The sequence below is a fragment of the Cajanus cajan genome, chromosome 2, assembly GCF_000230855.2.
Source record: "Cajanus cajan strain Asha chromosome 2, NIPB_CcT2T_4, whole genome shotgun sequence".
NCBI classification, from domain to species: Eukaryota; Viridiplantae; Streptophyta; class Magnoliopsida; order Fabales; family Fabaceae; genus Cajanus; species Cajanus cajan.
Window position 1 is genome coordinate 56512973 of NC_138518.1, and position 27378 is coordinate 56540350.

Genomic DNA, 27378 nt, shown 5'->3' on the forward strand with positions numbered 1-27378 from the left:
ATGGAAATGGCTTAACCATACATCCATCTGTTTTTCTATGAGGTAGTGACCACTCCTTAACCGATGTTTGTGTTTTCTGGGATGTATTTTTCGTAATAATGTTTGTGTTGCATTTCGTGTTTGTGAAGCTGCAGAAGGAAGTGACCACTGCCTGGGTCTATCAAGCAGAACGGGCCATTCTGCTTGGAGAACGGCCTGTTCTGCTAGCAGAACGGCCCGTTCTCCATGGAGAACAAACCGTTCTCCAAGCAGAACGGGTCGTTCTCCAAGGAGCACGGGCCGTTCTCCAAGTAGAACGGGCCGTTCTCCAAGGAGAACGGGCCGTTCTGCTTGCACTCGTTTTTTTTTTTAAATTTCATGACTTTTTTACGTCGGACCTTGGCATGTCCGACGTAAATTTACGTCGGTTTTTGACCCCCGACGTAAATTTTACGTCTCCCGTATTGACGTCTAATGCTTTTCCGACGTAAAAGGCTTCAAATACCCGACGTAAAAGGGGTCTTTTGTACTAGTGATTGTTCAATGGCATGAAATTTCTTGTTCTGGTGAATCTTAGACCATATCCTCCATATCTCTTTTTTAAAGACAGTGAATCCATAATACAAATGTGGTCATATTGTTTGTCACATAAGTATTCACCAAACCTTCTTAATATTAAGTGTAGAAAAGTTGTTTTCTTCTTTGTCTCTTTATGTATAGAGGTAGAATGCTTACTTTTCTCTTTTCTCAATATATATAGAGAAAGAGAGTTTATTACACATCTACGATAATCTATAATTTCCAACATGAATTTAAGTATATATATTTGTATAGTAAAGTAGAAATATGTGCATAAGGGGATTGTCACAATTTTATCTATTATTGAATAATACACTACAAAAAAATATATATTTAACTGGGGTTTTTTAATGGGGGTTATTCTAACCCTCGGGAATATAAGTAAGTAACTGGGGTTTCAATAACCCCCGTTAAGTATTATTAAGTTACAGGGGTTAAAATTTAAAACCGTTGGTATATTTTAATAATATATTGTTTTTTTTTTTTTATCTTTCTAATGATAATTATTTTTTTTTTCATTTCCCTCTCACTTATTTTTGGTTTCCCTCTCTCACGAACTAACTAAGAACACTCCATCAGAAAAATGCAAATGACCTAGCCTCTCTCTCCGACGCTCTCCGACTGCCTACGATTTCTATAGCACTGACCAAGGTATGTTTTCCACTCATCTTTTATCATTTGAAGACTGTATTTATCTCTTGTATTACTCACATTGTTGAGATTTAACATTGGAAAAATTCCTTCATTGTTGTTCATTTGGGGTTTTTTCAGATTGTTAGCAGAAAATCCTTGAGCTTGGACCAGTGGTACCGGAAACTGTGTTTGCACTCACTGAAAAACCCGTTTGTTCCTTTAAGGGCCATCTCGATGATGTGCTTGACCTTTGTTGGTCCAAGTCTCAGGTTAGCTACTATTTTGCGTATGTTGGCATTAGTTGGTCTTGTGCTTATTGTTTACTACACTTTCCATTAGTTGGTCTCGATGATATGCATTAAAGAATCCATGTGCCACTTCTTCCGTTTCCTTCACTGCTTCTAGACCCACCCCATGATTAATTACCTATTTAATTATTTCCAAGTTATATTATCATTCTAGAATACGTAACTTTCCAAGATATTTATCAATAGGTGTTTTCAACTTATATATATCAAATTGATAATAAAAAAATGGAGAAAAATGTTGAAACATGCCTGGAAAAAGTCATAGAGTCTGCAGGCTTCACCGATTAATTACCGATTTGTTGCCATAGAGTCTGGCAGATTTGGGTAGTGGATTCCAGAAGAAAGTACCTTTGTGTCCATTATTTGATAACCCTTCTTAAATACTACCAAAGAATATGTAAAAAGAAAAGAAAACTTTTTTTGGGTCCTGAGAAGTGGAAAGTGATGAGTGAGTAGCTTCCAGGAAGATAAGCCTAAAGGGCAACACAACATGCATTTATATACGACTGGATGCAGGGGAGTGAGAACAGGGGTACTCTATTTTTTCTTTTTTCTTTTTAGACCCTATTGTGGACCTTGTCTAAAAATCTTACTGTTTTCTTATTATTTTAAAGGTTAAAATAATAATTTGTTCTCTATACTGGACAAATTAGTGTCATATGACAAAATATATAAATTTTATTCTCTAAGAATATCTTATGGTTACACTTTAATCCCTCTTGTTATTTTAACCTCTTTTTTTTTTTTTTTTAAACAAGCTAACATGGCTAACGAAAATTTCAGGTAATGGCTATGTTGACAACCCCACCATATTTGATGTCAGATTGGATGTTAATTTCCGAATAAAAAGATTCATATTCCCATGTAAGAATTTTACAGAACCAGTGCTCATTGGTTTATAATTTTGTCATGGTTTATTCAGCTTCACTTGCCATCTTTTAGAAGCATTAGTGGCAGCTAACGTTGAAGGGGGTTGTGTTTCTGAGACATAAGGTTGACGTTTTTACAAAAGGAGCGAGGCATTTGACTTTTGTTGTTATGATATTAGTTGTATGTATACATGATGTTATTCATGAATCATGATTCCAATGGTGTTTATTGACTTTATAAAGTATAGTAGTCAATTGATGAAAAAATCAACACACATGAGAGTGGAGTGGTTGAATTTTGTAGGGCAGGTGGGTAACATATATAATGAATGAGTCTAATTCTGATGAATAGATAAGTAGGATACTAGAGGATTGGAAATATAAAAGGTTGTGTTCAACACCACCAGAACCAACATAACCATTTCAGTAATAATGGGGATACTAAGATTTACAGCAAATATCTAATGTCATTCGGTTGTACTTATTATACACCAAAATAGCTAATTAGAAGAGGTCTTTTGGTTCCCATCAGTTATCAATATTATATTTGTTGTCATCATTGTACTTAATAAGTTTTTTTTTGAGTAATCTTTACTATTCTGTGAATTTAATATTACAGTTTTATCACAGAAAAAGTCTAGATTTGGAGTCTAAATATATATTTTTCTGTTTGTGTTGGAAGAACTCGAAATATTTTTAAATTTAAAAATTCATAAATTAAATAAAGCTTACCAAGACTTTATATGTTTATATTTATAGTATCTTTGATTTAGATAGTTACATACATTTATGGTAATAGTAAAAATGCTAGTCATAACAGATACAGACCGGTAGATATGTGACCCCTGATGGTGCATAGTGTATATATGTCTCAGTGTGGTCCTGCATCAATAAATTTGATTTATCATCTTGTACAAGATAAAATCCCACGCCTTTCGGTACTTTTGCATGTTCTGAATCTGAACCATCAAGTCATTTTCACACCAGCTTGTACTATTCAGGGCTCTAAAATACTATATTTAGTTGCATATGTTAATCTTTCTATTTTATTGTTTATGTATTCCTTCCTTATTCTTTCTAATTATATCATCAAAGCTAATATAATTGTTGTCAATTATCTGTATAATTAAAACCTTATTGTGGTTTAAAGTTTTGAAGAAAACAAATAAAATGTCACGTTTAATATTGGTATGATTTTCATTTCTATTTATGTTTTTATTTGTGTTGATTTTTCTTTTGAAACAGGTTATTGAATTGAAATCTCAAATGGCTGAACAAAATCAGAAAATAGAAGAACAAAATAAAAGATTTGAGACTATGATGAATTTTTTTGCACAGAATTATCAAGGTCAAAGGCTTCCTGACTTGCCTGTATTTCAATCTTCACCGGTAATATTTTAAATTTAAATTAGTTTTATAAATATTTTAAAATATACTTTATATTTCTAACTAAGTTTTATATTTAATTGTAGGTATCTGACCAAGGAAGTGCACAACCAATTAATGTCCCTAATCATTCTCCAACAAATTCTCAAGATAGATAATAGGGCTATATTTGTTAGGGAAAGATGTTGACCTTTTTGTTTTAGGAAAATCAATATTTTGTTGGATATGTTTTTATTACTTCTTAAAAGTCATTTTGGATATTACTAAACTATGGATGTTGCTTGTTAGGAATTTTTTTGGATGACTTGTTTATGTACATTTGCTTATTAATATATTAAATTTGTGGATTGTTTGTTCATTTTATTTTTTAATATTTATATAACTTGTGTATTTCAAAATTTATATATAGATTGAAATATTATACATGGTTAAAAACCATTTATAAGCTACAGGGATTTAAAAATTACAAGTACAAATAACATAAAAAAAATATAGTGTGGCGTTAACGAGGGTTTACAACCCCTGGTAAATTACCGGATTATATAAACAGCAAATTATGTGATGACATTAACGGGGGTTTAAAGCCCGTAGTAAATTACGGGGTTATCACAAACAGCCGAAATTAATGATGGTGTTAACGGGGGTTTATAACCCCTGGTAGACTATGTCGTTAACGGGGGTTACAAAACCGTGGGTATGCTATGCATTTCCGGGGGTTGTCAAAAACCGTTGGTAAATCGCTTGCCACGGATGCTTTCCCGGCGAAAATCACAACCGCAGGAAATACATTTTCCGGAGGTTTTAACCGCGGGTAATGCCAAAAATAACCCACGTTAACTCTATTTTTTCTTGTAGTGATACGTGACATTATTTTCCTAAACTTTTGCTAATTCAAGAGAATAGCTAATTACAATATTTCTAATTAAGTAATTACAATTTGTACAAATAATTAGGGAACCAATTATTAAAATAGCAATTAATAATGTAGGTAAGAAATAGGTAAGTGATTAAAAGAGAATATAAGATAATATGAATATTCTCCCTCAAGTTGGGGCATGAAGGGTTGAAATGTCCAACTTGCTAAGTAATTTAAAATAAAAATGTTCTTTTTCAAGAACCTTTGTAAAAAATATATGTCAAATAATACTTTGTGGATATGTTGTGTAATGTGGTAGAAGTAACTGAAATGGAACATAATGTTGAATAAAGTGAGTATCTATTTTAACGTGTTTTGTACATTCTTGAAATGTTGGATTGGAAACAATATAGATGACTTCTTGATTGTCACAAAATAGTGAAATTAAGGATACAAAATTGGGTCAACCAAAACACTTCACTAATGACCGAAGCCATAATCCTATACTCGACTTTTGTTGAAGAGTGAGAGACATAGTTTTCTTTTTAATTAGTCATTCAAGAAATGGGCGAGGATCCAAAGAACATCATATATAACTAATGGTGGATTGTTAAGTGAAAGAGCATCTTGTTTAATCAATATCATAATAGACATAAACTAGTACATTTTTTGTGATACCCTCTACCTTGCATGCTATGACACATAATATACTAAAACATTGAATAACTTCACATATAATAGATAAACTCAAAATTATACCGATAAAAAATATCACATTTTAATATAAACTAGATTTAATGAAAATATTAAATTAAAAAAATTAAAATATTTAAACTATTTAAATTAAATAATATAAATCAAATTTTAATTAATTTTTCAATGTTACGTATCTTATCAGAACAACTATCTCCCATTAAAAATAAAGTAGAGTACATTTTTTATTGCTTGTAGTTACTATTAGTATTATCTAGTAAATTTTATGTTACAATCGAGGACAAAATTGTATTTATTCACAGGGCTTAATTAGTATCATATTTGATCCCCGTAGAACCGAATATATGAAGGGTCTCTTTCACTAAATTTACAATATACAGTTGCCACCCGTTTAGAGGTTTGCAGAAAATTATCAGTTGAAAAATACCGATTCATGAGTTTATCTTCGAGGTTTTAGATAACTTCAAATAGTTCAAAAGGCACAAACTATAGAGTATACACGCACAGTAAGGATTCAAATTGCCGACAAATATTCTTGCCATTTTTTCATTTTTGCTCCAAGTTGAACTACAAGATAAAGTGTAAACAGAGAAGAAATTTTAATGCGTGTATGTGTTCACTTTTAATATTTTTTAATAAATGTTAACTTTCACTTATTTAATTATTTGATTATGTTAAATTATCCCAATAATCATGCACATTGTCAATAGGCATGGGAACGGGGAAAGAGGTGGGTTTTACGTTCTTGCTCCTACCCCCACAAATTTAAACCGCTCCCGTTCCTGATACTTGTTGGGAGTAAAATTTGGGTATTCATTCTTGTCTCCGACCTCATTCTTACCTTTTTTTATTTTATTTATTTTTATTTTTTAAATAAATATGCACAAATTTAAAAAAAATAAAAGAAAAATAAAATAATACAAATTTTTATATATAAATATTTCTAATTTTTGTTTATATATATAAATAATTTTTTAATTATATTATTAAGCGGGGCGGGACTCTCAATTTTATCAATTGGAAAAAACCTGAACTTGAACCTGAACCTGATAAAGACGGGTTCTCCCGTTCAAATTGATCGAGATAGGTTCGAACCTTAATCCTTAAACCCTAAACCCTAAACTCTCATATAATTCTAGGATTGTTGAAATATAATATTTTTAAAAATATTGTTAAGCTGTAAATTTGTTAAACTTGACAACAAATAAATATCAATTGTTTTTTCTGTGTGTTGTGTATATATAACTTTGGTGTGTACATCATTTAATATTTTTATGTAAAATACAAAATTAATTGATTCAATCATTAAATTTAAAGTAAATTATGTTTATAAAATTTCATTAAATAAAAAATAATTGATCCTCATTATTTTTTTTATCAGTTTAATAGATAAAATTTAATTTAAAATAAATTTGTTTCATAATTGCTTGTATTTCTTTTATTTCAAATATTTTTAAGTACAGTGTTTAATCAACCAATAATTAAAAATAAAATATTAGAGTGCAAATTATTATAAAATGTAGCTTCTACTAACCAGCTAGTGTCTTATGAATACTGGCTAAAGAGTCAATTTCTATGCAGAAGGTTTTCATGAAAAATTAAAATAAAGTTACACAAAAGAATATTAGATACATTTTTTAATAAAAGAATTTTACTTTTGATTTTTTAACCAATACACTAAAAGCACTTGTTGTATTTTCCTGAAATGTAAAGAGAAGTAATTAAGGATAATTAGTAAAGTGTTAACTAATTAAGGGATAAAGAATAACGTGAAACTTTTATAATTTGATTCCTTCAATTCCTTGCTTGTGAGTATATTTAATTAGATGCCATAGTCATCTAAATCTTTTGTATATAAAAATATCTTGCTTCCTGTCTTCAATTATTCACAAAACCACAAAACTTGTCACCACTCGATCACCAAATCTAACTTAGGAATAATGTCTATCAGAACGAACCCCATGAAGGCAGTGCCTTCACTGAAAAGACGTTTGACATCAGTTAAGAGCAAGGAAACTCCAAGTATTGCTGAAAAGCTGGAGAATTTGATGTCAGAGCTAGAAAACATAAAGGATTTGTTTTCCACAGTGAAAAGGAACAAAGAAGAACTCCTTGACACGTTAAAATTAGTGGATGACCTTCTTCGCGACTTCAAACCTCCAAAAATCATCGAAATTACAAGTCGCTTTCATGATGCAATTAAAGCCAATCTAGAAAAGGGTGAGAAGTTTTAATTTGAAACACCAATACTAGCATTTACTTTTAGTATATCATGCTTATTATTGCTTCATCTTCTTCACCAATATGATGTTCAAGCAGGGAATGAGAAAAATGAATACTCTTCACATCTTTTTTATTTTCATTTTTTCTATTTCCTAATTTTTCAGATTTGCGATTGTTTTCAGAAAAATTTAAAGGTTTTAGTACAAATTATTATTTTTTGGGTTAATAGGGGTTAATATATAGTTGAACATTAGACACATAAAAAAGGGGCGCTAGTTTTTTCTCAATAACATGCTTAATCTTAAAATTTCTGAGGATATCATAAAATTTCTTTCTATTTTGATTTTAATGAGATCCAAAAATATATTTCGAATTAGGATGTAAAAAAAATATAAAAAAAAACCCTCTATCTGTAGATATTTGCATATAATATCCGTCACACATAAAAAAATAAATATCGTTAATGAATACTTGTGACTATTTTTTATATTTGTATGTTAACAGAACCGAGATACATATTGATATTAAATTACTTAATTAATGTAATTTTTCTTTAAATTATATATATATATATATATATATATATATATATATATATATATTAAGAAGTTTTATGCATTATTTTTATGCACGCTTTATATACAAATTTTATTTTATGCTTACTTTTATCTAGTTTTTTTATGCACGCTTTAAAAATGAAAATTGACAATAGTTTATACACCTAAAGGATATTTTTTTTATAAGTTATAATATATATATATATATATATATATATATATATATATATATATATATATATCATCACGTCAAATTAATATATGTATCTCATTTGATAATTGTATTCTATCCATGCTCATAGGTACTGATGTAGCCATTGATAAAAAGTTGGAGAGTTTGAAGTCCGAGCTAGACAAAATGAAGAAGTTTCCCATCGAAAAGAAAAACGAATTAAAACTCAGGGAAAAATTAAAAGATGTGGAAGATCTTCTTCAAAACTTCAAGGAAAAAAGTTTCACAGAGCATTTCGATCCCGCAGGAGATGCTAATCAAAGTCAAACATCTGGGGAGAAGTTGGTGGATCAACTCAAAGCCACTGGTATTTTATATGTAAAATCAACATCATATTATAGTCAGTATTTTAATATGGTTTTAAATTGCGATAGACAACAACAATTGCTGTCACAACATTAAAGTTTTCGCTCATGACAAGAGAATTTAAGTGCAATTGCGATCACATCACCTACATTTTCCTATAAGTTTTTACACAATTTTAAATACTACAATGCAATTGTGATTGCCACTGTAACTGCAATTTAGAGTAATAATAATCATTAAATCTTATATTATCATATCAAATATATGTAGTACCCATATTTTATCTGTAACGACCCGACTGGTCACTACGCCCGGCATAGCACACTAGAAACACCAGACAGATAGAACAAGTATATGAATATAGGATCTAGAATATATAGATATACAAGGTTCCAGTCTGACTAGAGTTAAAGTGTACTAAAGAAAAATACAACCAAATGCTACTATCCCACGTAGCCACAAGCAAAACAACATCGCCAAGCAAAACAGCTGCAAGGTCCACCAACCTCACCACAAGACGCACCTCTATTCCTGCCCTGCTCCCATACATAGTATGATCATCGCAGTCCAAAAACATGGAAAACAACAAAAGGGTAAGCTAGTGAAATTAAAATTCAGCATACAATTATATAATTGTCAATATAAATAACAACAGATACAGTTATCAGCACACTTGTACAGCTTATACCACTCAACAATATCAGCACCGCAATGCGGCAATATCAGCACTGCTTAGCAGCAACAACAGCACCACTCTAGTGGCTATAACGGCACCGCAAAACGGCAACAACAGCACCACTCTAGTGGCTATAACGGCACCGCAAAACGGCAACAACAGCACCGCCTTAGCGGTTAGAATCAGCACCACATGTGTGGCTAACAACAGCACCGACTTAGCGGCTATAATATCACCCAGCCCAGCATATCTCAGCACAGTACAGCACAACACAGCACAGCAATTCAACAAAATTATTATTTTCTACGATTCAGCCCAACGGTCTATAATTCCGCTATACTATATAATTTCTTTTATTAATCCATTGATTCCAGCTCAACAATACACCTCTAATACAACTAACATATTTATCTCAGCTTTATCCCCTAATCATCACAACATATTCATCAAATTCGCTTGGTTCAGCATATAACATCATTGATTAACAATTTCGGCACAACTCAACTGTCAACATCCTATAGATCATCATCTCCTTGCGCGCCCGGCGCACTCGAGGTTGCGCCCAGCGCGACTCAACCCGAGAGCACCAAGGCTCTCTCGCGCCTGGCGCAATTCCAAATTGCGCCTAGCGCCTGTCTGGCAGAGACTCAAGGAGTCTCGTGCGCCCAGCGGAGCCTAACCCGCGCCCAGCGTGGGGAAGGCAGAGACCTACCAGGGTCTCGCGCCCAGCGCAATTCACAATTGCGCCCGGCGTGCCCTTGGCAGAGACTCCCAAGGAGCCTTCGCGCCCCGCGAGTCCAAAAGTGGGCCTAGCGCAGTCCAAGTATCCCAAAAACCATCGCGCCCAGCGCAGCTCGAGTCACGCCCGGCGCGGGCCAACCAGAGACCCCCATTTGCAAGCTCGCCCAGCGCACACAGCCTTGCACCCAGCGGGCTTGCCTAAACAGAGTCTCCTGGTGGTCGCGCGCCCGGCGCGAAGAACAGCGCTCAGCGCGAACTCATCAGTAACTTCCCCAAGTTCGAAAAGTTGCTCAAAACCTGCAAATCTTAACAGCAAACAAGCATGCAATCCAGCCAAAATGTCACATTTTCACCAAGGAGTTCAAAGATACCAACTTTATGTGCATGCAACAACAAATCAAAGCAAAAATCCAAATTTTTGACTTAAACCCTCAAAACACCAAGAACCCCAAGTTTCCAGCAACACAGCAATTATAATCACTCATCATCAGCCACGAGAGTTCATATAACTCATTTTCAACCACACAAAACCCCAAGGACTAGCTTCCCTTACCTGGAATCCAGAAATTGGAGCTTCGGGACAAGAAGAACGGAAGAGAGGGACGAAAGAGAGCTTGAACAAAGAGGAAGAACAAGCTTGGGGACTCAGCTCTCGGACAAGAAATCAGCTCTCCTACCTCTTGCTCTCTGTGATTAGCACCCCCCAAGAAGCTACTCCGCACCACCACCTAGAGACAGCAAATGGAGGAGAAGCGTAAATGGGAAGAATGAGAGCGAGAGGGTTTGGGGGGAAAAAGAAAAAGAGGAGAAAGAGAGAAAGTGGGTCTTACAACCTCCCCAACAACAAGAGTTTTCGCCCCCGAAAACAGACTTACTTGGGAAAAGAAACGGATACTGCACTCGGCACTGCTGCTCAACTTCCCAAGTAGCCTCACCAGTAGCTGCATCCCACAGCACCTTTACAAGAGGAATGGACTTGCCTCTCAACTCTTTCAGCTTATGATCAACCACAGCTACTGACAACTTCTCATACGTCAAATTTTCTTTCACCTGTACATCATCTAGCTCCACCACATGACTCGGGTCATGAATGTACTTCCTCAGTTGAGACACATGAAATACATCGTGTAGGTTTGAAAGAGACGGTGGCAAAGCCAACCGATAAGCAACCGGACCCACACGCTGTATTATCTGATAGGGACCCACGAATCTTGGTGTTAACTTCCGAGCCTTCAGCGCTCTACCCACACCAGAAGTCGGAGTCACCTTCAGAAACACATGTTCTCCCTCAGCAAACTCCAAAGGCTTACGCCTTTTGTCAGCATATGATTTCTGCCTACTCTGGGCAGTCCTCATTTTCTCCTGAATCATCTTCACCTTCTCAGTAGTCTGTAGGATCAACTCCGGTCCCACAACCACTGACTCACCATCCTGATACCAGCACAGAGGAGTCCTACATCTCCTACCATACAAGGCTTCAAATGGCGCCATACCAATACTAGCATGAAAGCTGTTGTTGTAAGTAAACTCCACCAGCGGTAGGACTTCCTCCCAGCTACCCAAATGGTCTAATACACAAGCCCTCAGCAGATCCTCCAAAGACTGAATCGTCCTCTCCGACTGACCATCCGTCTGCGGATGATAAGCAGAACTCAGCTTCAGCTTTGTGCCTAAAGCCTGGTGTAGACTCTGCCAGAATCTGGAAGTGAACCTCGGATCTCGGTTGAAAATAATACTGGAAGGCACCCCGTGCAACCGTACTATCTCCCTCACATACAACTGTGTCAGCTTCTCTAAGGACCACTTCATGTTGACAGGCAAGAAATGCGCACACTTGGTCAACCGATCAACAATTACCCAGATAGCATCACTATTCCTAGCGGACCTAGGCAACCCCACAATGAAATCCATAGTAATGCTATCCCACTTCCATTCCGGAATTTCCATCAGCTGCATTAACCCACTCGGCTTCTGATGCTCAACCTTTGCCTTCTGACAGGTCAAACAGACCGCCACATACTCAGCTATCTCTCTCTTCATACCAGACCACCAGAAAGTCTTCTTGAGGTCTTGGTACATCTTAGTCATACCTGGGTGTATGCTAAGTCTACTTTTGTGGCCCTCCTCCAGCACAGCTCTCTTCAGCTCAGCATCCTGAGGTAGGCAAATCCTGCCCCTAAACCTCAAGATCCCATCTTCTCCCAGCTCAAAACCAGCAGCTTTCTCGGTGCCCAATAAACCAAGAAGTCTCACCAATTCCTCATCCTGCAACTGCTTGAGTCCAACCTGCCTCAAGAACTCATTAGTTATGGTAACTGCCCCACAACTAATGTGATCCTGAGCTAACTTCACACAGAGATTCAAATCTCTGAACTTCTCAACCAGCTCCAGCTCTCTCACCATCGTGTTCGACATGTGGATGGATTTCCTACTTAGTGCATCTGCCACCACATTGGCCTTGCCCGGATGATACATCAACTGAAAATCATAATCCTTCAGAAACTCCATCCACCGCCTCTGCCTCATGTTCAGCTCTTTCTGATCAAATAAGTACTTCAGACTCTTGTGATCACTAAAAACGTTGAACCGAGCACCATATAAATAATGCCTCCAAATTTTCAAGGCAAACACCACAGCTGCTAACTCTAAGTCATGAGTGGGGTAGTTCCTCTCATGAATCTTCAGTTGCCTTGAAGCATATGCCACCACTCTCCCGTTTTGCATCAGCACACACCCCAGACCCTGATGAGAAGCATCACAGTACACGTCAAAAGGCTCACCAGAATCCGGTAACACCAACACAGGAGAAGTAGTCAACCTTCTCTTCAACTCCTCAAAGCTCCGCTCACAGGCATCTGTCCAAATAAACGGCTGCTCCTTCCTCGTCAACTGGGTCAGAGGCGCTACTATCCTAGAGAACCCTTCAATGAACCTCCGATAGTAACCCGCTAAGCCCACAAAGCTCCGTATATCCGTGACAGTCCTCGGGCGCTCCCACTGCAATACCGACTCCACCTTAGCCGGATCAACAGCAATCCCCTTAACTGAAATCACGTGGCCCAAGAACTTCACCTCGTCCAACTAGAACTCACATTTTGAAAGCTTAGCATACAATTGCTTCGCTTTCAAAATCTCCAACACTGTCCTCAAGTGCTCTCCATGTTCCTCCGAGGTCCTTGAATAGATTAAGATATCATCAATAAACACTACTACGAATTTATCCAATAACGGCCGGAAGATCCTGTTCATGTAGTCCATGAACACTACGGGGGCGTTGGTCACACCGAACGGCATCACAACATATTCATAGTGACCATACCTAGTCCTGAAAGCAGTCTTCGGTATGTCACCCTCCTTCACCCTAATCTGGTGATATCCTGACCTCAAGTCAATCTTAGAAAACACCGACGCGCCCCTCAGCTGATCCATTAAGTCATCTATCCGGGGAAGTGGATATTTGTTCTTAATGGTCAATTTGTTCAGCTGCCGGTAATCAACACACAGTCGACTACCCCCATCCTTCTTCTTTACCAACAACACAGGGGCACCCCACGGTGAAACACTCGGTCGCACCAATTGCTTTTCCAATAAGTCCTCCAACTGATCTTTCAGCTCAGCCAGCTCAGCAGGAGCCATCCTATAGGGAGCTACTGACACTGGTCCCGCACTTGGAACCAGGTCAATGCTGAACTCCATCTCCCTAACAGGAGGCAACCCAGGCACCTCGTCAGGGAACACCTCGGCATACTCCCTCACCACATCGATACCAGCTAAGATCCTCTCGGTCTCCACACTCGTGGTAGCAAGCAGAAGACAGCACTCTGCCCCATCCCTCAGCAAGGACTCAGCTTGGACAGCTGAGATCAACAGCTCATCCTCTTCTTGAGGAAAGATTAACCGCCTATTGGCACAGTCTATAAGGATGCGATTGGCAGACAACCAATCCATCCCTAAGATTATGTCAATATCCACCAAAGGTAAACAAATCAAGTTCACCTTGTACTTCTTCTCATTCACCACAACTGGACAACCCACGCATAATTCAGAAGCGATCACAGAAGTAGAAGCGGGCGTCGACACAAGTAGTCTCAACCCCAACTCACACACAGGCACACCCAACAAAGCAGCACATGCATATGATATAAATGAATGCGTAGCACCAGAGTCAAATAGAATCATCACATCCTTACCAGCGGCCTTGCCCTTCCCCTTCACAAGATCAGAAGAAGTCGAAGCCTCAGCACCCGTCAAAGCAAATACCCTACCAGCAGTAGAAGGTCTGTCACCCCTCTGTGTATCAGCTCTCTGTGCACTACTCCTCTGAGTATCAGCCCTCTGTACATTACTCCTCTGAGTGCTCCTCTCTGGTCTATCCCTCGTAGGACAGTTTGCCGATTCGTGGCCCATCTGATGACATCTGAAGCAACGGCTCTCCGTGTGCAGACAGTCCTTGATAAAGTGGGGCCCAGCACACCTAAAACATCTCAGAGTAGCACCTCCACTCTGTCTACCTCCACTAGCAGCACTGGAAGATCGCCTAGAAACAGAACCCCCTTGCTGTGGTTGGGGCCTGTCATAAGGTTTCCTCTGACTCTCACCCTTCTTGGACCCAGATGGTCCCCCAATAGTCCTCACCGCACGGTTGCCACCTTCCAACTGCTCAACTACCTTCGCCTTCTCCACTAAGGCTGGGAACTCCGTGATGGCCATAGGCACCACCATCCTCTTCAGCTCATATTTCAATCCATCTGCAAATTTCCTGCATTTCCAAGCCTCAGGCATACCCTGCGAATAAAAACGGGCTAGGTGCTCGAATTTTATCGCATACTCTGATACTGTCATCCCACCCTGATGCAATCGCATAAACTCTGCCTCCTTGGCATGCCTGACGCTTTCCGGGAAGAACTTCTCCATAAACACTGTCCGGAAGCACTCCCAATCAACTGTAACTCCCCTAGCAGCAAGCATCTGATAGGTGCCTCTCCACCAATGTTCAGCCTCCCCAACAAGCATGTATACAGCGTATGCTAACCTCCTCTCTGGAGGACATCCCAGTACGGTAAAGATCTTCTCTAATTCACGGATCCAGCGGTCAGCCACTTCTGGATCCGCATCTCCTGCAAACTGTGGAGGATTACACTTCCGGAACTCAGCAAGATCCCGGCTCTCCTGTGACCCTGCAGGTCTTGCTGCACCAGCTGCAGCTCTCTCAGCCTCCATCCTAGCAAAATAGGCATTTTGCTGTTGCATAGCCATGGCCAACATCTCTAGGGCACGGGCTATCTGCTCATTTGTCCTAGTCATCTTCTACAAAGGTAACAACATCTTTAGTAAACAATAACTAAACCACACAAAAACAACAGCACAACAAATCACCACAACAATTTCAGCACAGCAAACATCACAGCAAAACAACACAGCACAGAGCTAACACAGCAAAAAGCCTAAAGGGACCACCCCCAAAGAGTGTCCACTAGACTCGAACTGCTCTGATACCACTAAAGTGTAACGACCCGACTGGTCACTACGCCCGGCATAGCACACTAGAAACACCAGACAGATAGAACAAGTATATGAATATAGGATCTAGAATATATAGATATACAAGGTTCCAGTCTGACTAGAGTTAAAATGTACTAAAGAAAAATACAACCAAATGCTACTATCCCACGTAGCCACAAGCAAAACAACATCGCCAAGCAAAACAGCTGCAAGGTCCACCAACCTCACCACAAGACGCACCTCTATTCCTGCCCTGCTCCCATACATAGTATGATCATCGCAGTCCAAAAACATGGAAAACAACAAAAGGGTAAGCTAGTGAAATTAAAATTCAGCATACAATTATATAATTGTCAATATAAATAACAACAGATACAGTTATCAGCACACTTGTACAGCTTATACCACTCAACAATATCAGCACCGCAATGCGGCAATATCAGCACTGCTTAGCAGCAACAACAGCACCACTCTAGTGGCTATAACGGCACCGCAAAACGGCAACAACAGCACCGCCTTAGCGGTTAGAATCAGCACCACATGTGTGGCTAACAACAGCACCGACTTAGCGGCTATAATATCACCCAGCCCAGCATATCTCAGCACAGTACAGCACAGCACAGCACAGCAATTCAACAAAATTATTACTTTCTACGATTCAGCCCAACGGTCTATAATTCCGCTATACTATATAATTTCTTTTATTAATCCATTGATTCCAGCTCAACAATACACCTCTAATACAACTAACATATTTATCTCAGCTTTATCCCCTAATCATCACAACATATTCATCAAATTCGCTTGGTTCAGCATATAACATCATTGATTAACAATTTCGGCACAACTCAACTGTCAACATCCTATAGATCATCATCTCCTTGCGCGCCCAGCGCACTCGAGGTTGCGCCCAGCGCGACTCAACCCGAGAGCACCAAGGCTCTCCCGCGCCTGGCGCAATTCCAAATTGCGCCTAGTGCCTGTCTGGCAGAGACTCAAGGAGTCTCGTGCGCCCAGCGGAGCCTAACCCGCGCCCAGCGTGGGGAAGGCAGAGACCTACCAGGGTCTCGCGCCCAGCGCAATTCACAATTGCGCCCGGCTTGCCCTTGGCAGAGACTCCCAAGGAGCCTCCGCGCCCCGCGAGTCCAAAAGTGGGCCTAGCGCAGTCCAAGTATCCCAAAAACCTGTTACTCTTAACATCGCGCCCAGCGCAGCTCGAGTCACGCCCGGCGCGGGCCAACCAGAGACCCCCATTTGCAAGCTCGCCCAGCGCACACAGCCTTGCACCCAGCGGGCTTGCCTAAACAGAGTCTCCTGGTGGTCGCGCGCCCGGCGCGAAGAACAGCGCTCAGCGCGAACTCATCAGTAACTTCCCCAAGTTCGAAAAGTTGCTCAAAACCTGCAAATCTTAACAGCAAACAAGCATGCAATCCAGCCAAAATGTCACATTTTCACCAAGGAGTTCAAAGATACCAACTTTATGTGCATGCAACAACAAATCAAAGCAAAAATCCAAATTTTTGACTTAAACCCTCAAAACACCAAGAACCCCAAGTTTCCAGCAACACAGCAATTATAATCACTCATCATCAGCCACGAGAGTTCATATAACTCATTTTCAACCACACAAAACCCCAAGGACTAGCTTCCCTTACCTGGAATCCAGAAATTGGAGCTTCGGGACAAGAAGAACGGAAGAGAGGGACGAAAGAGAGCTTGAACAAAGAGGAAGAACAAGCTTGGGGACTCAGCTCTCGGACAAGAAATCAGCTCTCCTACCTCTTGCTCTCTGTGATTAGCACCCCCCAAGAAGCTACTCCGCACCACCACCTAGAGACAGCAAATGGAGGAGAAGCGTAAATGGGAAGAATGAGAGCGAGAGGGTTTGGGGGGAAAAAGAAAAAGAGGAGAAAGAGAGAAAGTGGGTCTTACATTATCAATGCTCGTAGGTATTGATAAGCCACCTTCAAGCCAAGAGACAACACAAGAGAAGAAAAGTGAGGAAGAAGACGTACCCATTGATGAAAAGTTGGATAGCTTGAAGTCTGAGATAGATATCACGAAGGCGAAGTTTTCTGCAGTTAAGAAAAATGAGGAAGTCTTGGACATGTTAAGAGCCACGAAAGATCTTCTTCAAAACTTCAATGCAAAAGGTTCTGCTGATTGTCGAGCCTGCACAAGATTCTAAAGAAAATGACACAAAAGGTCAATAGTGTCTTTGATATATATATATATATATATATATATATATATATATATATATATATATATATATATATATATATATATATAAGTATTTTATAATAGTGTGATATTCAAACTAAAGTTTTTTATTTTTTATAACTAAAAAATTATAATAAATAAGTATTTATATCATATAAATTATATTTTAGATATATCATATTTAATTTATATTATAATATAAAATTTATTTAATTTTTTATACTTTTATTTCAAAATATGAAAAATTAATTTTTAAATAACAATGATAGATAAAATATTATGAGGTTAAAAAAAATATAGAACAAAATTGAGCATGTGCTTTTTTCTTTTATAAAAGACAAGAGATTGTTGATTAAAATTAATTTGTTAGAAATTACATAATTATGAGTGAATCACACAAAATGTGAAGTGGGATCTTTTTTTTTTTTTTTTATAATAAATTTCAACCACTAATAAAAAATAAGTTCAGATAATAATGTTTGAGACAATCTTACTAACATTTTTTTTTAATAATAGTAATCATCAGCAACCACATATCGAATATTTGTACCTCATTTGATACCCATATTTATGTGTTCATAGTTGTTGATAAGCCATCTCCAAGCCAGAAGGCACCAGACGAGGAACGTGTGGAAGAAGATGTATCAAGCCAGAAGGCACAAGACAAGGAAAGTGTGGAAGAAAATGTATCAATTGATGAAATGTTTGAGAGTTTGAAGTTTGAGCTAGACAACATGAAGACCAAGTTTTCCACAGTGAAGCAAAATGAAGAACTCCACAACACTTTAAGAGCCGTGGAAGATCTTCTTCGAAACTTCAACGAAAGAATTTTGGCTGAGGCAGATACAAATAAAAGTGAAACAAAAGGTTTAGAGCTACAAAACCAAAAATCAAGGGAGGAGTTGGTGGGTCTGCAAAAAGCCTCAGGTATTTTATCCCTACTAAACACATCAATGTCTTACATATTTCTAATAAGAATGATGATATATGTATAACTGTTCATATAATAATTCATACAAGATTATTATTATTATTATATATATATATATATATATATATATATATATATTTTTGTGTTTATCTCGCTTTACTTCATAATTTATTATATTTCAAATTTCTTTCTCTTTTTATCTCTTAATTATAAAATTTATTACATAATTTGTTGCACAAGTATCATTAATTTCCATAGGAATAATCATTAAATTGTAATTAATTCTCACATCAAATTCATGCGTCTCATTCAACACATTTTATTTGTGCTAAAAGATAAGCCATCTCCAAGCCAAGAGGCACCAGACAAGGTTGTGGAAAAAGATGAACCCGTTGATGAAAAGTTGGAGAGATTGAAGTCTGAGATCGATAACATGAAGGCAAAGTTTTCCTCATGGAAGAAAAATGAAGGACTCTGGAACATGTTAGGTGCCCAGCTGGAAGATGTTCTTCAAATCTCCAACACAAAAAGTTTGGATGAAGATGACAAGCATAAAGTTTCTAAGGAGGAGTTGCTGGATAGTGTCGTGAACGCCATTCATAAAAGGATTAAGGACTCAACTAAAAAGCTTGGTGTTAGTCAAAGTGATGAAGTAGTTGATAACTCATCAAGCCAAGCCAAAGCATCTAAACCAGTGCAACACCCCACACTATCTTTATTAAGCCAAAACAATGACGTGAATCTAGTCTTGAAAAGGTTCCAGGCTAGTTATGATGCCCTTAATCTACATTCAAAACTTTGCTGCTTGTCCCTTTCAGTTTTCCCTGAAAATGTTGTTATAAGGAAAAGACATATAATTAACTGGTGGATTGGAGAAGGTTTTGTAAAAGATACAACAGAGAAAACAGCTGAAGAAGAAGGTGAGGATGTTTTTGACGAGCTGCTGAATTCATATCTGATTGTATCACATGGTAATAGCAAGTGTCCCATTGTGAATAAATTTAAAATTAGTCCTTGGATCCGTCACATGTTGGTATCATCAGTACTGCTAGGAGAAAATAATCAGCCTTTTGAAAAAATTTCACAAGTAATAACCTCTTCGCATCACAATAATAGTCCTGCTTATTTAGTACTTGACCAAAAAAAAGTTAAAATAAGTGGTGAGTTTGATGACAAATTTGACCACTGGAGAAGTGTTTTTAATGTTGGTGCGAGTTATCTTAGTGTTGAACCTCAATGGATGACTAAAATGAAGAAGATGGTGGTGCTTCAGCTTGGTCGTTGGCACGAATCACCTTTTCATCACATTGAAGTGGATAGTATAAATTTCATGAAAGACTTGAAGGGTCAAAAACATTTAAAGTATCTAAGCCTTCGTGGTATATCAAGAATAACCGAGCTGCCACCCTCCATTGCTCAACTTGTCAGCCTACAAATTCTTGATCTCAAGGCTTGTCATAACCTCGAAACTCTTCCTGTTGAAATTGCATTATTGAAAAAGCTCACACACTTGGATGCATCTCAGTGTTACTTGTTGGAGAGCATGCCAAAAGGGATTGAGAAGCTCTCTGAGCTCCAAGTACTCAAGGGATTTGTAGTAGGCAATTCTAACAAGAGTCCTAGAATATCAGATCTTGCAAAATTAAAAAAATTAAAACGACTGAGCATACATATTGGAAGTGAAGCTGTGGTCCAAGCTGAGGATTTTGACAGCTTAAAAGATTTGGAGGAAGTTAAATGTCTCAAAATATCATGGGGTGTGTCGTCTAACTTGAGGTCCATGCATAATGTGATCAGTCTTCCACCAAGATTGGAAAAGTTGGACCTTCAATGCTTTCCTAGGAAAGAAATTAATATTCCACCGTTACATACTTTGAGGAAGCTATATATAAAGGGAGGAAAACTCACAAGTTTCCCTTTCTATATGTTTAGAAAAGTTGAGATCCTGCGTCTCAAGTACCTAAATGATATGGACGTTAAACCCAAAGATTTGCCACAAATATTTCCATCACTGCAGTACGCAGAAGGGAAACAAGTCTCCAAACAGTCCTTTGAATGGCCGAATAGTGTTGAAGACCAAGTCATAAAGTGTTGAATATATGTTATTTGAAGAGAAATTTAATTTACGTAGGTGAATTTATTACACACATGTTTCCAAATCTTCTATGTATCAACATTCTTTGTCATTGTCTAATTATATACTAGGACACATGTATTTACTTATCACCTTATTTATAATACATTTTTTATTTAACTTTAAAATTTATTATTTGTTATATTATTAGTTTAGAAACAATTTTTCCTTAAAATTGTAGTATATATTAGTCTGCTATTATATTTTATTATTAGATTATTGTTATATTATTAGTGTAGAAACAATTTTATATTTTATTAATGTTTATATATATATATATATATATATATATATATTCAATATTATTTTATTTTATTTATCTCAAAATTATAATAATTTAATTACATATTTAAATATAGTAATATTTCTTTGTTATTAAAAGATAGTGATACTAACAGGTTGGACAATTTGTCAAGAATCTCTTACCTGGTTTATTTAATGTTTGGCTTATAAAAAAATTGACAAGCTCAAGTTTTTAAAAAGCTTTTTTTAACTAAACGTAGGCTTCCAGATTTTCTTGTTAGGCTACATATAATATAATATTAAATATCTTATATTTAACTGGAATTATCCAGCTTTCCCCCCTCTGTCCTGCAAGATTATAAAATCCTTGCTGAGAGTGGTTTTGCTTGGAATGAAGCGGGTTAGCCCTCTCAAAAGGCTAAAGCTCATACTCAAGAGAAATCTCCGGTGTCTTAACCCAGAACTAGAACAAGGGCCGCAAAATCCTCTAAATTCTCCTGAGTTAAAGTTGTTGTCTTATACTGCGTGCTGCTGGATTTTGCTGCTGTATGGCTTGTTTTGTTAATGGTCCACTTTCAGCTGCTATTGTTTTGAGTGTTTGAGAGGATTCTACTTGATCCATTCTTGTTAGCTATGTTTGGTCTTATGTCTTTAGATAGGTGATGCATGCTTGTGAATTTTTGTTGTTTTCTGTTTTACCTTTTCTGGATTCTCTTTCTATTTTGTTGGTGGATTTTGGTTTGGTCACCTAATTTGTACTTTTATCCTTTTTCTTTTTTCATTTTAATATTTTAGATGTGAAACATATGATTGAGGACAAAAAGATAGAAAAAAATAACAATGAAGTCGTAACCAAATTTCTTAAAATAGAAAATTTTGGAAAAATATTATTATCAAGAAAAAAGAAAACAAAAACATGTTTACAAGAATATGATTAGATTTGGGAGTCGGTTATGTATAGGAAATGGTGAAAACTAAATTCCACTACACCCCCAATACATTTCTTAAAGGGTTACCTCATAATTAATTGCATAAATTATTAATGAGTTTTAAAATTTGTTTTAGTCCTTTTATTAATACAATGAATAGACAACTAGAAGGAAGGTTCTACATTATATTTTTTAACTAAGAAAGAAGAACACTAGAAAAAGTTTATTTTGTAGGAGAATTTTTTGAAAATCAATTTTGACATTGTCAAGGACGACCCTTGCTCCTACATATCATTCAGTATCACTACAAGAAATTCATTAAATAGAGACTGATTTAGAGACCAAATTTATATAGTCACTTATTTAAATACTATTTTAGAGATTGATTATAGTTGGTCCCTAATTCAATCTCTATTGTTATTAATATTTTTAATGTAATTAGAGACCAAACTTTTAGTAGTTAATAGTTTAAAAAATATTATTTATTTAATTAGATACAACTTTTTTAGTCTCTAATTAAAATATAATTTGAGACAAAAATTTTGGTCACTATTAAAACACTTTAGAAACCAATATTTTAGTCTTAAGATGCACTAAAATTAGAGACTATATTTTCTAGTTTCTAATTTAAATATTACTAGAGATTGATTTTTTGGTCACTATTAACTCAATTTAGATACCATTTTTTAGTATCTAATTGTTCTATATTAGAAACTAATGTATTAGTCTCTAATAAAAATATAACAAGAAACTAATATTTCAATCATTGTTAAATTATTTTAGACACAAAAATATTTGATCTCTAATTAAAATACACTAGTAAATAATAATTAATTTTTTATTCACTATTAGCTCATTTTAGATTTTCTTTAGTATCTAATACAGAAATATAATATACAACTAATTTTTCACTCATTGTTAATTTATTTTAGATAAATTAGACTCTAATTAAAATACACTAAAAATTGATATATTTTTTTGTCATTGTTAACTCATTTTAGAAACTGTTTTTTTTAAGTATATAATTAAAATTAATAAAATTAAAATATTAATATTATTTATATAATATTTTGTTTTATAACTATCAAAGCCTAATCTTTAAATTTATATTTTATCTAACTTATCAAAACTCAAAATTTTCTAAAGTGTATGGCATGAATATGTATTGATACCATTATTATCTAATTAATTATATACCAAAAAAACAAATTAAGAACCTAAAGCATCAAAAATCTAGCAGTGTAAGAGATGGGCTTCAAGGGCTACTGAATAATTTAATAATAATGAACAAAGGTAAACCTTTTGAAAAAAAAAATGAACCAAGACATTTTCGTTTCGAGACGAAGAGCCTCCACGAGAAACGAAACTACGCGTCGAATATAGGAGCATCCACGATTTCTTCTTGTCCAAGTGTGGAGTGTTCATCTTTAAACCCTCACCCTCACCTTTACCTTCTAATTTCGACTCTCATGTTTAGGTCGCTAAGGGTGCTTGAGCTTGTGGAATCTGTGGTGGGGGTAGAGGATGATGAGGAGGTCAATTGGATTTCGTGTTTTCCCGAGACCCAAACCAATATGGAGTCTCTTGTGTTCGATTGCGTTGAGTGTCCTATTAATTTCGAGGCTTTGGAGGCTTTGGTGGCTAGGTCACCTTCCTTGAAGAAGCTTTGTTTGAACCGATGTGTCTTCATGGCTCAGCTTTACTAGTTAATGGTTCGGGCTCCGTAGCTTACTCACCTTGGAACCGGCTCATTCAGTGCTACGGAGGGTGCGCTGGTTTCCGATCAAGAGCTGGATTATGCCGCCGCATTTGAGCTTTACTGGTTAATGATTATATTATGCCATTGTGTGTTTTGATTGTATTCTTGTGGATTTGAATTTCGATTTGGGGCTGATTGGTGTTTGGATGTTGTTCTTGTACAGGTGCTTGATTCGATATGCGATGAAGGGATTCAGGCAGTGGCTGTGGCTTGCAAGGACTTTATAAAGAGATTAACATAAGTGAGATTCAATTAGTTCTTTATGTATACAAAGTCGATTTTTGAAGTGTTAGCAAATATCAAAATATGGAGTCATGTTTTAATCAGGAAAAAATTGACTTGAGAAACGAAAATAAAAATATTTTTTTTGTCTCTATACATGTGTGTTTGATGTCAATATTGAATATATAATATTTTCTCTTATTTTGGTTGAAGGATGTGGTTTTTTTAAATACTCTCACAGAGATATGGTTCTTGCAGTTATTAATGGACTTAATGGAACCAAAACAATGAGAGTAAGAAAAAATTCTGTATTTTTTTTTTCCTTTTAATAATTCTCCTTAAGAAAGCATTTTGGTTAATCTTGTATTTTCTACATAGGGTTGTGAGCAACCACTAATTGTTCGGTTTGCTGATCCCAAAAGGCCTCGTCAAGGAAATTCCAAGTTTGTCTTGTCTAATTGATAATCTTTAAACATGAAAGAGTTGGAAATGCATATTTTATATGATGATTTCTATAATTTCCTTATTGGTAGGTGCTACTCAGAATTCAATCAGGGTTGCTTAGGTATGTACTTTCTTTACATGAAGTAAGCTGAGTCTGGAGTAGTTGTGGTGAAAGTAGCTAATCATTTGCCTCCTCCTCATAACAGTGGATGCTTCAAGTACCTGGTGCCACAAGTTACATAGGTTCCATAGGAAACGACAAATTTGGGGAGGAGATGAAGAAGAGTTTCTGGCTTTTTCCTTACTGTATCTCTTGATTCGATACAATTAGTTGCTGAACATGCAGCCAAGAATAACAAGGTTTGATATCAATAGAACTTGGCATTCCCATTTTACTAGCAGTTTTGGAGATCAAGTATTTTATTCCTGTATGCAGTTCTTCATGATGAACCTTTCTGCCCCTTTTATTTGTGAGTTCTTCAAGGATGAATAGGAGAAATTTTTGCCGTAAGGATCCTTTTCTGTTAAATTCAAATAAGGAAAAATTTACATGTTGATCTTACCGATATCCATTCCGGGATTCAGACATATGGACTACATTTTTGGAAATGAGATTGAAGCAAGAACATTTTCTAAAGTTCATGGCTGGGACAAAATCTTTGCATAACAGATTTGTAGGGTTGTAGTTTTGGTTTCAAGTTTTAATTTGTTATCTATTTTGACTCTTTTCCTATTGACTAGATTGATAATGTCGAGGAAATAGCTTTAAAGATTTCCTAGTGGCCAAAGGCATCAGGAACACACAAAAGGATTACCGTTATCACACAAGGTGCAGATCCTATTTGTCTTGCTAAGGATGGGAAAGTTAAGTTGTATCATGTGATACTATTACCTAAAGAGAAATTAGTTAACACGAATGGAGCAGGTATAATACAACCCTATTTCTTTTAGTATTTAAATATTAAACCAAGTTATATGTGCAATTGAGTTTATGGGAATTTGGTGTGCTCATAAAATACGTGCAAGTTATAAAACTTAGGATTTGATAAAATTAATAGAGAATTCACACATATAATTCTTTTGTAATCTAAATGCTAATAAGCTTTCATGTCTTTGGTTAAATATATATTTAATCTCTCATAATTATGTCCTTACCTTGAAGAAAGGTACCTCTCAACCTTTGGATATATATATATATATATATATATATATATATATATATAAGAGATGATAAAATAGGAATGAAACACTATAAGGGACTTTCAATTCATTTCATCAAGATTCAGTTCTGTACTCATTCCAATTTTGTATAGCATGTTTTTGTTTTGATTAATTATATATTTGTTTATTTTGTACTTTTTTGTGTAGAGATGACTGTTTTAGAAGAAACAAAAGAATGTGATGAACAAGAAGAGTTCCAGGCACAAGATAAAGGACATGTTACATTCATGATATATGTTAAGTTTTTTATTCACTCATTTTTTTCACAGGTGTTTTTTTTTTCTTGAGACAGTTTTAAGAACTTCATGCACTTCGTTGTTGAAAATGTTCCAAATTTTTGTGTTTTTCTTAAGTTGTTCTTTTTTTTTGGAGAAAGAAAGACATCCGGTTGATTGATGTTCATTGGAAGTGTTAAAGACAATTTGTTGCTATATTAAAACTAATTATTGTCAAACGAAATTTTATAGAAAATGATTGTTTGAGTATTATAAATACAACTAGTGAGGATTGTATGTTTGGAGGATATTATGCGCAATTTTAAAAAATTAGAAAATTTAATTTCTTAATTTTCATATTAGTATATAGCGTATGGTGATTCTTTTGCATAATAGTTTAACATAGAATAAATCTGTTAAGTAAATAAATAATTAATACTATACTTAAATAATTATTATATTTTAGCAGAAAAATAATTGAAGTTAGGTATGTGGTGAATTTAAATAAAGAAGATAATAAATATGAAAGAAAATGGCATAAATAAGAAAGATTAATAAGGAAAAAATTTAGTGACTACTTTTTTTAATATTATATTAGTCACTTTGAGTCATTGAAAAATGGGTCACTAATTTAGTTATTTTAAAATTTGATCACTAAAATGGTTACTTTAGAATCGGTTATTATAACAGTCACTAAATTGATTATTACAAAATAAGTTGTTAAGTTAGTTGTTATAAAATAGGTTACTAAATTAGTTATTACCAAAATTGGTATCTAAATTGGTTACTGTAATATTGATAATTAAAATAGTCACTATAAGATTGGTCAATGAGATGGTCATTAAAAATTGGTCAATAAGTTGGTCATTGTAAAATAAGTTACTAAGTTAGTCATTATACAATTAGTCACAAAATTGGTCATAAAAAATTGGTCATTAAATTAGTTTTTAAATCATACTCTAGATTGGTAGCTAAAATTAGCAACCAGCTGTTTAGCTACTTTCTATAATTGGTATTTAATTTAGTCACTTATTGGTTTAGTAACTGATTTTGTTAATTTAGAGATTAAAAATTTAGTTTCTAAAGACAAGTTTTCTTGTAGTGTATAATGAGAAGGAACTTAGAGTCACATAGTATTTTGTTAACAAAAATAAATATGCATTTTTAATTTTATTTTATAAAAGATTAACAAGGCCTCACACCTAGGTTAACCATTTTCAATTTTATTTTATAAAAGAGATAATAATCATATTAATTTTTTTAATAAAAGAGATACGAAAATTTCAAGATATCACAACTTAGATGTTTCCACTTCAAAATATAGGATTAATAAAGTGTCACACTTAAATTAACCCATATTAATTTAATTTTATAAGAAAGTAATAAAGATAATAACTATACTAGTTGATTTATAATAATGAATATGCAAAAACTTTGAGCTATCACAACTCAGACGTCTTTACTTCAAATTATAGGATCAACAAGGAGTCACGCCT

The 27378-nt window shown here is 35.6% G+C and overlaps 1 protein-coding gene and 2 long non-coding RNA genes across 6 annotated transcripts; all 3 read left to right on the forward strand.

Moving 5' to 3' along the window:
- The first annotated feature begins 413 nt into the window (after positions 1 to 413).
- LOC145955311 (uncharacterized) lies at positions 414 to 4332 on the forward strand. Of its 2 annotated transcripts, XR_014431938.1 has the most exons (5): positions 414 to 1209; positions 1330 to 1460; positions 2283 to 2363; positions 3614 to 3757; positions 3841 to 4332. It is a non-coding gene; the product is annotated as an uncharacterized LOC145955311 (long non-coding RNA). The 2 variants fall into 2 exon arrangements; XR_014431937.1 differs by having other exon boundaries at positions 2283 to 3757.
- A 2859-nt stretch (positions 4333 to 7191) lies between these two features.
- Positions 7192 to 20993, forward strand: LOC109791376 (uncharacterized). Its single transcript, XM_083068475.1, has 4 exons — positions 7192 to 7544; positions 8407 to 8643; positions 18367 to 18711; positions 19051 to 20993. The coding sequence occupies exons 1-4, from the start codon at positions 7265 to 7267 to the stop codon at positions 20808 to 20810; spliced, it is 2622 nt and encodes an 873-aa protein (XP_082924601.1). The 5' UTR covers positions 7192 to 7264; the 3' UTR covers positions 20811 to 20993.
- A 279-nt stretch (positions 20994 to 21272) lies between these two features.
- On the forward strand, positions 21273 to 26138 carry LOC145949241 (uncharacterized). 3 transcript variants are annotated; one of them, XR_014431592.1, is made up of 9 exons: positions 21273 to 23843; positions 23944 to 24021; positions 24216 to 24295; positions 24381 to 24445; positions 24536 to 24567; positions 24653 to 24806; positions 24883 to 24953; positions 25188 to 25371; positions 25815 to 26138. It is a non-coding gene; the product is annotated as an uncharacterized LOC145949241 (long non-coding RNA). The 3 variants fall into 3 exon arrangements; XR_014431591.1 differs by lacking the exon at positions 24883 to 24953 and having other exon boundaries at positions 23193 to 23843; positions 25815 to 26110; XR_014431593.1 differs by lacking the exon at positions 24883 to 24953 and having other exon boundaries at positions 23251 to 23843; positions 24261 to 24295; positions 25815 to 26110.
- The last annotated feature ends 1240 nt before the right edge of the window (positions 26139 to 27378 follow it).